At 51.9% G+C, this 16031-nt stretch overlaps 1 protein-coding gene across 1 annotated transcript in view; it reads right to left on the bottom strand.

Moving 5' to 3' along the window:
• Positions 1-13980, bottom strand: part of CTPS2 (CTP synthase 2) — a 41597-nt gene extending 27617 nt beyond the window's left edge. The window contains exons 1-8 of the mRNA XM_054397233.1: positions 13815-13980; positions 11952-12122; positions 11111-11211; positions 9044-9160; positions 7906-7989; positions 3783-3863; positions 2469-2620; positions 2116-2248 (exon numbers count right to left, since the gene is read on the bottom strand). Of these exons, the coding sequence (XP_054253208.1) occupies positions 2116-2248; positions 2469-2620; positions 3783-3863; positions 7906-7989; positions 9044-9160; positions 11111-11211; positions 11952-12122; positions 13815-13980 (1005 nt within the window). The remainder of the gene's footprint in view (positions 1-2115; positions 2249-2468; positions 2621-3782; positions 3864-7905; positions 7990-9043; positions 9161-11110; positions 11212-11951; positions 12123-13814) is intronic.
• Between the last annotated feature and the right edge of the window lie 2051 nt (positions 13981-16031).

Raw genomic sequence — 16031 nt, 5'->3', positions numbered from 1 at the left:
AACATGGCTCCAACAACTTCACTGAGACCCAGCTCTGGAGCCCTCAGCACAGGTAGGACATGGACCTGATGGAGCAGCTCCAGAGGAGGCTACAAAAGATGATCAAGGGGCTGGAGCAGCTCTGCTGTGAGCACAGGCTGAGGGAGCTGGGGGTGTTCAGCCTGCAGAGGAGAAGGCTCCAGGCATACTTCAGAGCAGCCTGCCAGGACCTGAAGGGGCTCCAAGAAGGCTGCAGAGGGACTGTTCCCAAAGGGCTGCAGGGACAGGAGCAGGGACAAGGGTTTGAAATGAGAGCAGAGCAGATTGAGATTGGATGTGAGGAACAAGTTGTGCAGCAGGAGGCTGCTGCAACACTGCAAGAGGTTGGCCAGGGAGGGAGCTGAGGCCCCATGGCTGGAGATGTTGAAGGGGAGGCTAGAGAAGGCTGTGAGCAACCTGCTCTAGTGGAGGATGTCCCTGCTGAGTGCAGGGGGTTGGATGGATGCCCTCTGGAGCTCCCTTCCAACCCAACCCATTCTGTGATTCTATGGAGAGCCTTTGGGCAAAACTCCTGCAAAGGAGGTTGGCAGAGGCAGGGAAGCAGAGCAGGAACCCTTGGCTGTGAATACTTCAGCAGCAGAATCCATTCCATGGTTAATGGCAAAGCCTCCCTGAACTCAGCATCTGCAGACTTGGCAGCTTGCACTTCTTTGCCAACAGCAAAGCTGTTGTACCTACCACAGGAACTTCCCACATGCAGCTGCCACCAGAAAACACTGCTTAGAATCACAGACATCAGGAATGGCCTTGGGAGGCCTCTAGCCCAAGTCCCTGCTCAAAGTAGGTTAAATTAGAGCAGGTTGCTCAGGGCCATTTCCAGGCAGAATGTGCAACTCTTGAGGGAGTCACTGTGGCTGCTGCCACTTTCTTGCTTTTCATGCACACAGAAACAACTTTGCTCCATTTCCTCTTCCCAGGCAATGAGGTGAGGCTGCCCACCTGCCATTTCCTCAGAACCTCCTCCTGGCTTTTCCTTTTGGAGACTGCTGCAGCATTTGCCTTTTCTTACCCTGCAATCACTTAGGTTGGACAGGATCTTTAAGATCACCAAGAGCAATCACTGACCTAACACCACCAAGTCCCCCACTGAACCATGCCCCTAAGCACCACACCTACACACCTTGCAAATGCTCCCTGGGATGATGACTTCACCACCTCCCTGGGCAGCTTGTTCCACTGCTTGCCAACCCTTTCAGTGAAGAAACTTTTCCTCATGTCCAGCCTAAACCTCCCCTGGTGCAACTTGAGGCCATTTCAATCCCGTCCTGCTGCTGGTTACTAGGGAGAAGAGACCAACCCCAGCCTCACTCCAGCCTGCTTCCAGGGAGCTGTGGAGAGCTCTCCCCTCAAGCCTCTTGATCTCCAGGCTAAACAACCCCAGCTCACTCAGCTGCTCCTCAGAGGACTTGTGCTCCAGACCCTTCCCTAGCTTTGCTGCCCTTCCCTGGATGCACTGCAGCCCCTCAATGTCCTTCCTGGAGCGAGGGGCTCAGAACTGAACCCAGAATTCAGGGTGCAGCCTCACCAGTGCTGAGCACTGGGGCTCAGTCACTGCCCGCCTCCTGCTGCCCACACCATTGCTGATCCAGGCCAGGATGCTGGCAGCCTTCCTGGCCACTGGGCATGCTGCCAGCTCACACTCAGCTGGCTGCCAGCACCCCCAGGGCCTTTTCCACCTGGCAGCTTTTCAGTCACTCTTCCCTAAGCCTGTAGTGAGGTTCTTGTGACCCAAGTGTACCTGGTCTTGTTCAATCTCATCCAGCTGGCCTTGGCTCCCCTCCCCTGCCTGTCCAGGTCGCTCTGGATGGCATCCCATCCCATCCCATCCCATCCCACCCCACCCCACCCCACCCCTCAGTCTTATCAGCTGATGGTAGTGTTCCTTTCAGATGAGTTCCACATCAAATCAAGCTGCCAGCACTTCTCCAACAATCCTGAGCTGCTTGGCCAGCCTGGATTTAACACACACACAGACACATAGAGCTCACTGTCTGATCTGGGCATGAATTCAGACTGCCTGACACGATGGGAACCAGTACAGAGGACAGTATTCCTGCAATCCAGAAACCTCCTCACCATTAAATCCAGCTTGTGATTAATTGCCAGGGCAGAGTGTTCCAGAGCCTTGAAAACAGAAGCATAGCAATCACTGAGCTTGGTGTACTTGCCAACCAGAGCTATGGAACACACCTTCAGCAGCCTCTCATATCTGACAAGAACAAGGAGGGGTTGGTTATGACACCAATTTCCAAGACGAAAACATTGTAATACTCTTTGCTTTTTGGTTAATTTCATCAACCACCTCCCAAGAATCTCCAAACCACAACATTGTTAAACCCAGACCCTCCCCAGGTTGAGTCTGGTGACTTCACAGCAGCTAAAAACTTGAGTCAAACCAGCTCTAGACCAAGCAGGACGAACTTGGCTACCTGTCTGCCATCTTCTTCCACCTCAGCAGCAGATCACTTGGCTGGTCAGCAATGGGCAAATTCAGCCTCTCCTTGAAGTACTTGATGATGCCTTGCTGCTCCAGGAGGATGGGTACTCGGTAGGTGGAAGACACATCATGGATAAAGATCACCTGGCAGCAAAACACAAAGCACAGAAGACTCAACTGAAGACTTTACTAGGAAGGGTCCAGCCTCCTTTTTTGTACAGGAAATGCATTTTGTGTTCTACACACATTCTACATTTAAAATACTTTTCATTCTCCCATGAACAGGGCAGCACAGCTCATTTTAAGGTTCCACTAAATCACAGAGTAACAGAGTATGAGGGGCTGGAAGGGACCTCCAGAGAGCATCCATCCAAGCCCCCTGCCAGAGCAGCAGCACCCAGGGCAGCTCACACAGGAACACAGCCAGGGGGCTTTGCAATGGCTCCAGACAAGGAGACTCCACAACCTCTCTGGGCAGCCTGCTCCAGCCCTCTGCCACCCTCACAGCCAAAAAGCTTTCCCTTCTCTTGCCCTGGCACCTCCTCTGCTCCAGCTGGCACCCAGTGCCCCTTGTGCTGGCCTTGGCCAGCCCTGAGCAGAGCCTGGCTCTGTCCTCCCCACACTGCCCTGCACATCTTTCTCCCCAGCACTGAGGGCAGCCCTCAGGCTCCTCTGCTCCCAGCTCCAAGCCCCAGCTGCCTCAGCCTGGCCTCACAGGGAGATCTTCCACTGCCTGCAGCAGCTTGGGGGCTCTGCCATGGACTCTCTCCAGCACTTCCCTCAGCTCCTTCTTCACCTGAGGTGCTCAGAACTGGAGATTCCAAATGTGGCCTCCCCAGAGCAGAGGGGCAGAAGAACTTCTCTGACCTCCTCCCCACAGCCCTTCCGATGCAGCCCAGGACGCCCTTGGCCTTTTTGGCCAGCAGGGCACATTGCTGGCTCAGAGGAATCCTCCTGCCCACCAGCACCCCCAGGTCCCCTTCCCAGATGTGGGCTCAGCAGTGCAGAGTAGAGGGGCAGGAGAACTGCAGAGTGTCCACAGCTACGTACAGTAATTAATTATGCCCTCAAAATATATTCCTTTTATTAACTTCTTTGCATAAAATGTAAATTGTTAATGGCTATTTCACATAAAATTTAGCAGAAAAACAGCCAATATTTTTGCAGTTCTACAGTGTCTGACAGCAAGATAAAAACTGTACAAACATTTACACATTAAGGATAGGATCTGAAATTGGAAGCAGAAAAGCACAGGAATATTTTTATCCCTTTCCACCAATGACAAAGAGAATCTTGCAGTACTGACCTGCTCAGGCTCCACATGGCAGAACATGGAAATCTTTTCCTTCACTGCCATTTCTATTGGCTTTGCACTTCTGCAGACAATCTGTTAGAACAGGTGGAAAAAACATCAAATAGTTACTGAGCAAAGCAACAGAAGATCCTCACTGGGGCAATCCCACAGAGAAATTCAGGGTGGGCAAAGAGTGGTCAGAGAGCAGGTTAGCGGAGAAGGCCTTGGGGGTGTCAGTTGCTGATGGAGAGCTCCCCAGGAGCCAGCAATGGTTGGTCTGAGCTGCGTCCAGAGCAGGGAGAGCAGCAGCACAGGGAGGGGATTCTGCCCCTCTGCTCTGCTCAGACCCCACCTGCAGCACTGCCTCCAGTTCTGGGGCCCCCAGCACAAGAGGGGCATGGAGCTGCTGGAGAGGCTCCAGAGGAGGCCACAAAGATGATCAGAGGATGGAGAACCTCCCCTGTGGGGACAGGCTGAGAGAGTTGGGGCTGTTGAGCCTGGAGAAGTGAAGGCTCCAGGGAGACCTTAGAGCAGCCTTACAGTACCTGAAGGGCCTCCAGAAGAGCTGGGAAGGGACTTTTGCCAAGGGCTGGGAGTGACAGGATGAGAGGGAATGGATTGAAGCTTGAGCAGAGCAGATTGAGACTGGAGAATAAGAAGAAATTCTTTAGAGTGAGGCTGGTGAGACACTGGAACAGGTTGCCCAGGGAGGCTGTGGATGTCCCTTCCCTGGAGGTGTTCAAGGCCAGGTTGGATGAATCCTTGACGTGGGCTGGAGGGAGGTGTCCCTGCCCATGGCAGGGGGTTGGAACTGGATGATCTTTAAGGTCCCTTCCAACCTAAACCATTCTGAGTCTATTCTGGGTACTGTCTGCAGATGCAATTCCTAAAGCTTGCTGGCATGAGCACAGGAGGTAATGCACTTTGACATCTGTCATCCACCTCTGAGAGAGATGTAAAATGAAGGAGTCACAGAAATAGAAACCATCAGGGTCAGCAGGAAAGCAGAGCTGGAGATGCACCTCAAACACCAGCAGAAAGGAGGTGAGGAACAGGCCAGCTGAACAAGGCAGCCCTGCCATCTGTGCAGTCAGTGTCCCAAGTGCTGCCCACTCAGTCTGCAGATGCTGAGTGTCCATTCAGTGTCCAGAGCAGCCCGTGGAGAACAGAAGGGCTCCTGCCCATACCCAGCTAGGCTAGGCCAGGGAAGCCTGGGAGCAGGCAGGCAGCAGCAGGGATGAAGAGCAGGTGTAGCCCAGCTTAGATCAGGCAGCCTGCTAGCACAGCTGATGCAGGAAGCCTCCCAACTGCTCTTCTAGGAACTTCCCCACCTGCTGCTGTAGCCTTGGGACCCTGCCCAAGAGGGCAAACACTTAAAGATTTTCTTGAAGCAGTACCCAAGCAGCTTCCTAACAGTGCCAAGAGGCTGTGCTCAGAGTCTAATCTCTCTGTGGCCAACAGCAGTAGTTTGGGGGAAAGGGAACCCAAACCCCAAAAGTGCTGCACTCTGCACTCTTGGCAGTCCCTGCACTGCCCCAGGCAAGAAATGAAGATGTGAGGAAGTGCCTGGATTGGTCTGCTTGCCTTTTATCACACATACTTAATGAGCTCTTCAAAATCCATTTGGGGCTGAGGGAAGTCAGACATTGACAATTACCTTAAAGGCCCTCAAAAATCATATCCAACTTTCCATATGCAATCAGCACCTCAAGAGGGATTCTGAAATGTAGGAGCTCAAGCTTGGAATAGAGAGCAGCACTGCATCAATAAAGCTCTTCCCCTCCATCAGCTGATTACAGTTACCAGGTCACAATGATATGAACACAGCCTCCACATACCCTGTTGATAAAGACACTGCTTTTGGGGTTAGAAAACTTGTTTTGGGGTAAGTCACAGTGCAGGGTCCTGCCTCTGGGTCAGGCCAACCCCAGGCACAAATCCAGGCTGGGTGCAGAGTGAATTGAGAGCAGCTCTGAAGAAAGAGATCTGGGGGTGCTGGGTGCTGAGCAGTGCCTTCCTACAGCCCAGCAGGCAGCTGTGTGCTGGGCTGCAGCCAGAGGAGTGTGGGCAGCAGGGCAGGAGAGGGGATTCTGCCCCTTGGCTCTGCTCTGCTCAGACCTCACCTCCAATCCTGCCTCCAGCTCTGGGGTCCCCAGCAGGAGAAGGACACAGAGCTGCTGGAGAGAGGCCAGAGGAGGCCACAAAGATGATCCAAGGGCTGGAGCAGCTCTGCTGTGAGCACAGGCTGAGGGAGCTGGGGGGTGTGCAGCCTGCAGAAGAGAAGGCTCCAGGGGCACCTCAGAGCTGCCTGCTAGGACCTGAAGGGATCCTGCAGGAAGGCTGCAGAGGGACTTTTGCTGAGGGGGTCTGGAGCCAGGCCAAGGGGGAATGGTTTGAAGCTGAGGCAGAGCAGGGTTAGAGTGGAGCTGAGGAAGAAGTTGTTGAGTGTGAGGCTGGTGAGAGTCTGGCACAGGCTGCCCAGGGAGGCTGTGGCTGCCTCCTGCTGGTGGTGTTGAAGGCCAGGCTGGATGAGGCCTTGAGCAGCTGAGTCTAGCTGAGAGGGGTCCCTGGGCATGGTGGGGAGGTTGGAGATGATCTCTGAGCCCACCTGAGCCATTCTAGGGTTCTATGATATAAGCAGAAGCCTGAACTGTATCTGCATTGGCATCTGAAGCTGTGCTGCCTTGGCTTGACTGCTCTCAACACTTGAGCAAGCAGATTAGTATCAGTCAGGTGTTAACATCAATTCCCATCAAGACAGGTATCACAACAGGGATCTGCAATCTGCTTAGCCTCCCCTCTGCTCCCAAGGAAAAGTGCCAGCGAGGCAAATACTGCAGCCAGGGAATAAGCACATACTCGTTACTGGATCACTGGGGAGACAGATGGAAGAAGCTGAGCATTTGTCATTCTTTGACAGCTGGCATGAGGTGAAACTTGCTGGCCCTAGCTTCACTATAGTCTGTGGTGCAAGAAGGGATTGATGGCAGCCCTGCAGAGAACCACCTGAGAACACTGAGAGATGAGAAGCTGGCCAGGAGTCAGCAGCATGCACTCACAGCCCAGAAACCAAGGATACCCTGGGCTGCAGCAGAAGTGTGGCCAGCAGCTGGAGGGAGGTGCTTGTGCCTCTCTGCTCTGCCCCAGGGAGACCCCACTGGGAGTACTGGATCCAGCTCTGAAGTCCTCAGCACAAGAGATACAAAGCTGTGGAGTGGGCCCAGGGGGAGGCCACAAAAATCATCAGAGGGATGGAGCACCTCTCCTGTGAAGAGAGGCTGACAGAACTGGAGTTGTCTAGCCTGGAGAAGAGAAGGCTCCAGGGAGACCTTATTGTGGCCATTCAATACTTAAAGGAGGCCTATAACAAAGATGAGGACAGACTTCCTACAGCTCTTGTTGCAAAAGGACAGGGGGCAATGATTTTCAAGTAAAATGAGGGTAAATTGAGACCAGATACAAGGAGGACACTCTTTAGAATGAGGTGATGAAACTCTGGGAACAGACTGCCCAGGGAGGTGGTTGAAGCCCCATCCCTGGAAACATTCAAGGTCAGGCTGCATGGGGCTCTGAGCAAGCTGATCCAGATGAAGATGTCCCTGCTTACTGCAGGAGCATTGGAATAGCCTGCAGAAGGTCTCTTCCAACCTAAACCATTCCATGAAAGAAAGTGAGGACCCTTTCCTTTAGAAGACTCCCCCAGAGGCTGTGTATTCCCAAAGAGGAGCCCTTTAAAAGGCTCTGCTTCAAAGGCAGGATTGCTGCTTCTCACTCATGTACCAAAAAGCAATTCTGAGAGAATGTCAGAAGCCAGAAGCACTTCAGGTCTTCCCACAGAGCAAACTGAGACTTTACACTCTCTCTAGCACTGCAGGATGATTTCAGCATGAGGATCCCTTCAGAAGAAGATAGCTACATGCCCAAGATGCTGCAGGGAGTCAGCTGAACTCAGTTAGCTTTGAGTGGACTGGAGCCATTTGCTTTCCTGCTTTAGTGAAGCAGTGCAGCTTCTATTTTGCAGTTCTTCTGAAGTTCTTGCCTCTGATGGGAGACTAAAGGCCCATTCCTTGAACACAGGTTCTGCGAGGACACTTCTAGATGGCTTACAAACAAAAATCTGTATTCACTGACTCACCAAATCTGGAGACAGGCCCAGACCCCTCAGTGCTCGAACGCTGTTCTGTGTTGGCTTTGTCTTCTGTTCACCAGTGGCATTAGGCTAGAAAGAGATCATTTCAAAGCTTGAAGAGCAGCTAGCATCCACTCACAGACTCATTACAGCTCAAAGGAGAAAACTGATTGCAGGAAATAAATTCAAGAGCCCAAATATGTCAGGAACAGAAATAGAATCACAGAATTGTCAGGGCTGGAAGGGACCTCAAGGCTCAGCCAGTTCCAATCCCCTTCCCTGGGCAGGGACATCTCACACCACAGCAGGTTGCTCACAGCCACATCCAGCCTGGCTGCAAAAACCTCCAGGAATGAGGCTTCCACCACCTCCCTGGGCAACCTGTGCCAGTCTCTCACCACCCTCATGGGGAACAACTTCTTCCTAACATCCAATCTCAATCTCCTCACTTCTAGTTTTGCTCCATCCCCCTCAGTGCTATCTCTCCCTGACACCCTTAAAAGTCCCTCCCCAGCTTTCTTGGAGCCCCCTTCTGATCCTGGAAGGCCACCAGAAGGTCTCCTGGGAGTCTTCTCCTCTCCAGCCTGCACAACCCCAACTCTCTCAGCCTGTCCTCAGAACAGAGCAGCTCCAGCCCTCTGCTCATCCTCGTGGCCCTTCTCTGGACATACTGCAGGCCAGGGCCATTCAGTGCTACACCATCTGGGGTTCCCAAAGGGAATGAAGGTCATCTATGCCATCCTCTCCTTATAGTCTTAGTTCTAACAAACCATTTTAAACCACACCTTAGGGAATCTGAGTACTTCACTTACCAGGTACCAGCAATTTACAGTGAGAAGCACAAGTACAACTAGCCTTCTAGATAGATCAGAGCTGATTAAGCTGGTTTTGGGTTAACTTAGGGCATTAAAATGTATCCTCACAACAATAATGTAATCATCAAGGCCTTTAAGGGTGTTTTTGGGTAACTTAGGGCATTAAAACAGATTCTCACATCAATAAAGTAATTACCAAGGCCTTTACCCCAATGTCCCTAGGTTTCAAATCTCTGTCTCTGAAGTCCTCTGGCATGTAAGGGTCAATGACATAAATAACCAAAGCCTCACACAGAGTAAAACCTACATTATTCATGTCAATAACTCACCTGTGGCACTAAACTAACATGGATATTGCAGAAGTTCTCTCTTTTTGCTTTGAACTGAAACTGTCTAAAAGCTTCAATGAATGGCATCCCTTCAATGTCTCCAATGGTTCCACCCAGCTGAAAAAAAAGAACCTTAGCAAGGTCAGAGAGGCAGAAAGCAAAACCAGAACATGTGAAGGTTTCTGTAGAGGACAAATTTGTCTGTTCCTGGTAGATTACTGAACAGTTGTGACCAATGAGACATAGACAATTAGCAACATCCCCACAGCTCTGTAACACCAAGGAATGTCCTATGGGCAACAGGAAATAATATTCACATTATAGATGTCAAATGTTCATTTGCAGCCATTATAAAACCAAAGAAATTGTATTGGGGATTTGCTTTGGCTCAAGCTGATACTGAAAGAGACAATTACAGGTGGCAGAAAAAAAAAAAAGAAAGTTTTAACCTTTCACAGACTGCACTGGGTTGGAAGGGAGCCTCCAACGTCATCCTATCCAACCCCCCTGCAGGCAGCAGGGACACCTCCAGCTAGAGCAGGCTGCACAGGGACACATCCAGCATGAGCTTGAATGTCTGCAGGGATGGAGCCTCAACCCCATCCCAGGGCAGCCTGTGCCAGTCTCTCACCACTCTCACTGTGCAGAACTTCCTCCTGATGTCCAACCTAACTCTGCCATGCTCCAGCTCCAAACCCTTGCCCTGTCCCCACAGCCCCTTCTGAGCAGTCCCTCCCCAGCCTGCCTGTAGGTCCCCTGCAGATACTGAAACGCGGCTCCCTGGAGCCTTCTCTTCCCCAGACTGACCAGCCCCAATTCTTTCAGTCTGGCTTCATAGCAGAGGTTCTCCAGACCTTGGATCATCTTCATGGCCTCCTCTGGACCTGCTTCATCAGCTCCATGTCTCTCTTGCATTGGAGGCTCCAGAGCTGGACACAGCCCTGCTGCTGAGGACTCCCCAGAGCAGAGCAGAGGGGCAGAATCATCTCTCTCTAACTCTTGGCCACATTGCTCTGGATGCCAAACCAGACCCAAAGACTAACTCCCTGATAAAAGTGGCCTATAAAGAGAGAGATGTCCTTCAAATACAGGAGACTAAACACAGAACAAACACTTTAGCACATAATCTTAGGAGGTAACTATTTCAGCATGATCTTTCTCTGCCACCAAGTGGACTTTGCCTGCACTGCCTGTTTGTGTTCACCCAGCACTTGTGACAACTGTGTTTGCATGAGACACACGACTCCATCCTGCTCCTCTAGGATCTGAGGCCAGGCTGAGGGAGCTGGAGCTTGGAGCAGAGGAGCCTGAGGGCTGCCCTCAGTGCTGGGGAGAAAGATGTGCAGGACAGTGTGGGGAGGACAGAGCCAGGCTCTGCTCAGGGCTGGCCAAGGACAGCACAAGGGGCACTGGGTGCCAGCTGGAGCAGAGGAGGTGCCAGGGCAAGAGAAGGGAAAGCTTTTTGCCTGTGAGGGTGGCAGAGGGCTGGAGCAGGCTGCCTAGAGAGGTTGTGGAGTCTCCTTGTCTGGAGCCATTGCAAAGCCCCCTGGCTGTGTTCCTGTGTGAGCTGCCCTGGGTGCTGCTGCTCTGGCAGGGGGCTTGGATGGATGCTCTCTGGAGCTCCCTTCCAGCACCTGGCATCCTGTGATTCTGTGATGTCATCTGGAAAGCTGGAATGCTCCAGCCTCTCCTACTGACCTTAGGAGATCTCAGGCAGCACAGAAGGTTTCTCAATACCAATAATAGCATCAAGTGTCAGCCAAAGGCCTGTACCTTGGCATAGGTACTCCACGTTACAGAAACTGCCTGCTTTATTTTAATAAGTTAAAAAACTCTCAAGCAGCTGAATTTCGGCAGTATTTTAGAAGGGATTTAGTCAGGCAAGGAGAAGCCATAAGGATAAGATCACATCTGGCATTCTCAGAATAAACCAAAGGATGTAAAATGTGTCTTAGTGTTGCTGCTCTCCACAAAACTTCAGGCTGACCTTCTCCCAGAAGCAGAGACAAAGCAAAGCAGCTCTTGGTGTTCATTGGGGACAGACATCCTAAAAGGTTTCATACTTGCCTCAATCACACAGATCTGTGGCTCCTCTCTGTCATCATCCACTGGAACCTTTGCCTGAGTCATGACCCATTCCTGAACTGCATCAGTGATGTGTGGAACAACTGCAAGACAAAACCAAAGGCACCAAACATATCTTTAGGCCCATGTAGAGAGGGGACCCTCTCCTTGCCCCCATGTCCCTCTGCCTCTACAGCTGTTCTGTGCTCTTTGCTAACCCTGGATGTGTTCAAAGGTGGTTTGGATGTGGTGCTTGGGGATGTGGTTTAGGGGTGACCCCTGCAGAGTAGGGTTCATGGTTGGGCTTGGTGATCCTGAGGGGCTTCTCCAACCTGAGTGTTTGTGTGTGTGATTCTGTGTGCATGTCTCCAAACAGCACTGCCTGGATCTGCTCTGGGAGAGGAGAGCAGACCTGGGGGGACCCTGGACATGTTCTGGGCTGGAGGTTTTGGTACCATTGCTCCAGCAGCAGGAAAGCCTCCCAGTCCGTTGGGTGTTCCTGTCCCAGTCTTGGGGTCTCAGGCATCTCTGGCAGAGCCCAGGCCAGAGACCTGGGAGGCAGGGTGGGATGGCAAAGGTTGGAGGAGATGATCCTTGAGGCCCCTTGCAAGCTGGTGTTCTATGATTTGCATACAAAGGGGGGGAAATGAACACAACCCAGAAGGAAACTCTTTTTTCTGCTCGTCCTTTCCTTGAAGCCAGAGGCCCAGCATTACAGGCATGTGCCATATCTCTTGGGAAGGAGCAAGGAGTAAGGTGATGGAGCAGGGAGCAGCTTGCTCTAACAGATCCCTCTTTCCTGGAGCCTGAAGGGAATTGTATCCCCCAGAACCAAAAATATCACCTTGTACAGTCTTGCCCAGGTAATCCCCATGCCTCTCCTTGTTAATGACATGCTGATAGATCTTCCCAGTGGTGATGTTGTTATCCTTGTACAGATTGATGTCCAAAAACCTCTCATAATTTCCCAAATCTAAATCAACCTCTCCACCGTCATTCAATACAAAAACTTCACCTGCAAGAAGGAAGTGAAAAGAGAGAAAAGAGCTCATCAAAAATGATTAAAGACACAGAAGGAATGCAGTAAGGTCAGCTAAAACTGAAGAAATGCTCTTGAAAATGACTTGTCACAACACCACAGCAATGAAGCAGAGGCTGCACCCAGCTAATGGAGGAGTCATCACATTGGCATCAGTTGTCTATCCCAGATTCCATCTCCAATTCCCTGCCCACCAGGCAAGCCTGGACAGGCTGCAGAGCTGGGTGGGGAGAAAGGGAATGAAATCCACCAAGAGCAAGGGGAGAGTCTGGCATCTGGAAAGAACAACCACAGCGAGCAGGATGGGTTGGGGACTGAGCTGTTGGAGAACAGCAGAGGGGAAAGGGAGCTAGGGGTGGTGGTGGGCAGGAGGATGTCCCTGAGCCAGCAATGTGCCCTGGTGGCCAAGAAGGCCAAGGGCATCCTGGGCTGCATTAGAAGGGCTGTGGGGAGGAGGTCAGAGATTGTAGATTCTGCTTGTAAATACAGCTCTCATTTGCTTCCAGACTGAGCTAGCCTGGTTATTGTTGGTGAGGGGGGGGAATTTCAGCTCACACTGACATACCACCCCTCTGCTCTGCCCTGCTAAGGCCACAGCTGGAATCTTGTGTCCAGCTCTGGGCCCCCCAGGTCAAGAAGGAGCTGAGGGAAGTGCTGGAGAGAGTCCATGGCAGAGCCCCCAAGCTGCTGCAGGCAGTGGAAGATATCCCTTTGAGGCCAGGCTGAGGCAGCTGGGGCTTGGAGCTTGGAGCAGAGGAGCCTGAGGGCTGCCCTCAGTGCTGGGGAGAAAGATGTGCAGGGCAGTGTGGGGAGGACAGAGCCAGGCTCTGCTCAGGGCTGGCCAAGGCCAGCACAAGGGGCACTGGGTGCCAGCTGGAGCAGAGGAGGTGCCAGGGGAAGAGCAAAATGGCCACAAGGGCACACTGCTGGCATTTTACAGAAAGGAAGAACCTACTGAACAAAGGAACTTCCACTAAGAGGCTTCTCCTCTCTTTACTTCAAGCAGGCAATGTTCCTGTGACCACACAGTAAGGAAGAAATATGCACTGCAGAGGTAAAATATCATAGAATCATAGAATCAGTCAGGGTTGGAAGGGACCACAAGGCTCATCCAGTTCCAACCCTCCTGCCATGGGCAGGGACACATCACACTACATCAGGCTGCCCAGAGCCGCATCCAGCCTGGCATTAAAAACCTCCAGGGATGGGGCCTCAACCACCTCCCTGGGCAACCCATTCCAGTCTCTCACCACTCTTGTGGGGAACAACTTCTTCTTAACATCCAGCCTGAATCTCCCCACTTCCAGCTTTGTTCCATCCCCCCCAGTCCTATCACTCCCTCACACCCCCAAAAGTCCCTCCCCAGCTTTCTTGGAGCCCCCTTCAGATCCTGCAAGGCCACCTGAAGGTCTCCTGGGAGCCTTCTCCTCTCCACACTGCACAACCCCAACTCTCTCAGGCTGTCCTCAGAGCAGAGCAGCTCCAGCCCTCTGCTCATCCTGGTGGCCCTTCTCTGGACACACTCCAGCATGTCCGTATCCCTCTTGTAACAGGGGCTCCAGAACTGGGCTGCCAGCTCCCACAGCATGGCCTTTAAAAGCAGGCAAGCAGGCACAGTGCTGTGGGCCCAGAGGCCTGTGCAGCAGGGCAGAGCAGTGCCCTCCATACCGTGCTCGTAGGGCGAGAAGGTCCCAGCGTCAATGTTGATGTAAGGATCGATCTTGATGGCAGTCACACGCAGCCCACAGGACTTCAGGATGGTGCCAATGCTGCTTGCAATGATGCCTTTGCCAATGCCTGAAATCACTCCACCAGTTACCAGAATGTACTTCATTGGAAAACCACCACAGGCGCCCAGGGCTCCAGCTGCAAATCCAAAACGACAGAGGCAGGCATCTTGTGGATGCAAATTCATGGCAGGGGAAAACACAGCCCCAGCACACTAGGAATCTGAGCTGCAAGGACCTTCAGAAACAGACCACACACATCACAGGCTCACAGGATGTCAGGGGTTGGAAGGGACCCAAAGTGATCATCCAGTCCAACCCCCCTTCCAGAACAGGACCATAGAATCCAGCACAGGTCACACAGGAACACATCCAGATGGGCCTTGAAAGTCTCCAGGGGAGGAGACTCCACAACCTCTCTGGGCAGCCTGCTCCAGTGCTCTGTGAGCCTCACAGTGAAGAAGTTCCTCCTAATTAGAAACTCTTCACCACCATTCTGGTTGCTGTAGTCTGCTGCTAGCACTGACTGCTGCTGATACTATCCCTGCTAGACTCCTCCTTTGCCTGGCATGGATTTTGCCACCTTTGTTTCCATCCTCTCTGAAACAGGATGAGGTTGTGTCTGTCTCTGCATAACTGTATTCACATTACACCCAGGCAGCTTGGAGGCTGGGATCATTTGAGAGCAATGAGAGCACAGCTCAGCACAGAGCAAAACTTCCTAAGGTTCAAGAAAATCCTTCCTTATTTAAGTGCCTGATCCATCCAAATCAGCATGCACCAGCCCATGAGCTAACAGCACTCAGGCAGCAGCTAGTAAATGCAAATGGTAACTCTTCCTGTGCTGTAGAAACAGAAACGAGGGCTTGATCCCAAGGAGGCAGAGTTCAAGGATGTAACAACACAACACCGCAACACCAATGGCTATCCATGTTCTTGTATTTCTCAATAATAGGAATTAAACTGATTTTTATCAATATGGCCAAAGGAAGGCTACAGACATCAAAAGGATTCCACCCAGCAGAAGAGGATCCCCAGGAATTTACTCTTCCCTACTACATTCTGGGCTACAGCAAGAGAAGTGTGGCCAGCAGGGCCAGGGAGGGGATTCTCCCCCTCTGCTCCACTCTGCTCAGACCACACCTGGAGCTCTGTGAACAGTTCTGGAGCCTCTGTTCCAGGAGGGATCTGGAGGTGCTGGAAGGTGTCCAGAGAAGGGCCATGAGGATGAGCAGAGGGCTGGAGCTGCTCTGCTCTGAGGACAGCCTGAGAGAGTTGGGGTTGTGCAGTGTGGAGAGGAGAAGGCTCCCAGGAGACCTTCTGGTGGCCTTCCAGGATCTGAAGGGGGCCACAGGAAAGCTGGGGAGGGACTTTTAAGGGTGTCAGGGAGTGATAGCACTGAGGGGGAATGAAGCAAAACTAGAAGTGGGGAGATTGAGATTGGATGTTAGGAAGAAGTTGTTCCCTATGAGGGTGGTGAGAGACTGGCATAGTTTGCCCAGGGAGGTGGTGGAGGTTTTTGCAGCCAGGCTGGATGTGGCTGTGAGCAACCTGTGAAGTGTCTCTGCCCATGTCAGGGGGGTTGGAACAGGATGATCCTTGAGGTCCCTTCCAACCCTGACAGTTCTGTGATTTCCCCCCCTAAAAAAAATAATTTTTAAGATTTGGAGCCAACCTTCTTTGCTTCAGACTCTTCCTTTGTAAATCAGCTTTGGTAGCTGTCAACGTTTAACATTTCAGTGATGTCATTTTTTACAGAGAAACGGAAGGAGAGGGAGAAATGAACTCAACAGGTAAAAGCCTTGGATGTGTGCCACTGCAAAACTCTTTAACCCTCTCATTGTGCTTACAGGAACCAAAACGAAAAGCTGGCTGCGATGTCAGCAGGAACAGCCACTGCCCAGCAGCAAGAGGAAATGTTTACTTGCAGCAGAAACTAGCAACTTTAGGTGCTTTGGGAAGTCACTTGCGAAAGGGAAAAGGAAATATGAGCCAGGGGGAGGAGAGGGAAAAAAGCAAAATCCTGGCAGCAAACATTTTGCAGGGAACTGGAAATCAGCACAAGCACAGCAGAACACCAGTCCCTCCGTTTAGTCTTATCAACAGCAGCAACTCCATGCACCCCAGCAGGGATTTCGGAGCGCTCCACCCCGATGGC

This window comes from Indicator indicator, chromosome 1 (assembly GCF_027791375.1).
Source record: "Indicator indicator isolate 239-I01 chromosome 1, UM_Iind_1.1, whole genome shotgun sequence".
Taxonomy (NCBI): domain Eukaryota; kingdom Metazoa; phylum Chordata; class Aves; order Piciformes; family Indicatoridae; genus Indicator; species Indicator indicator.
The sequence above is the reverse complement of the archived record's forward strand: the minus strand, read 5'-3'. Positions and strand labels throughout refer to the sequence as shown.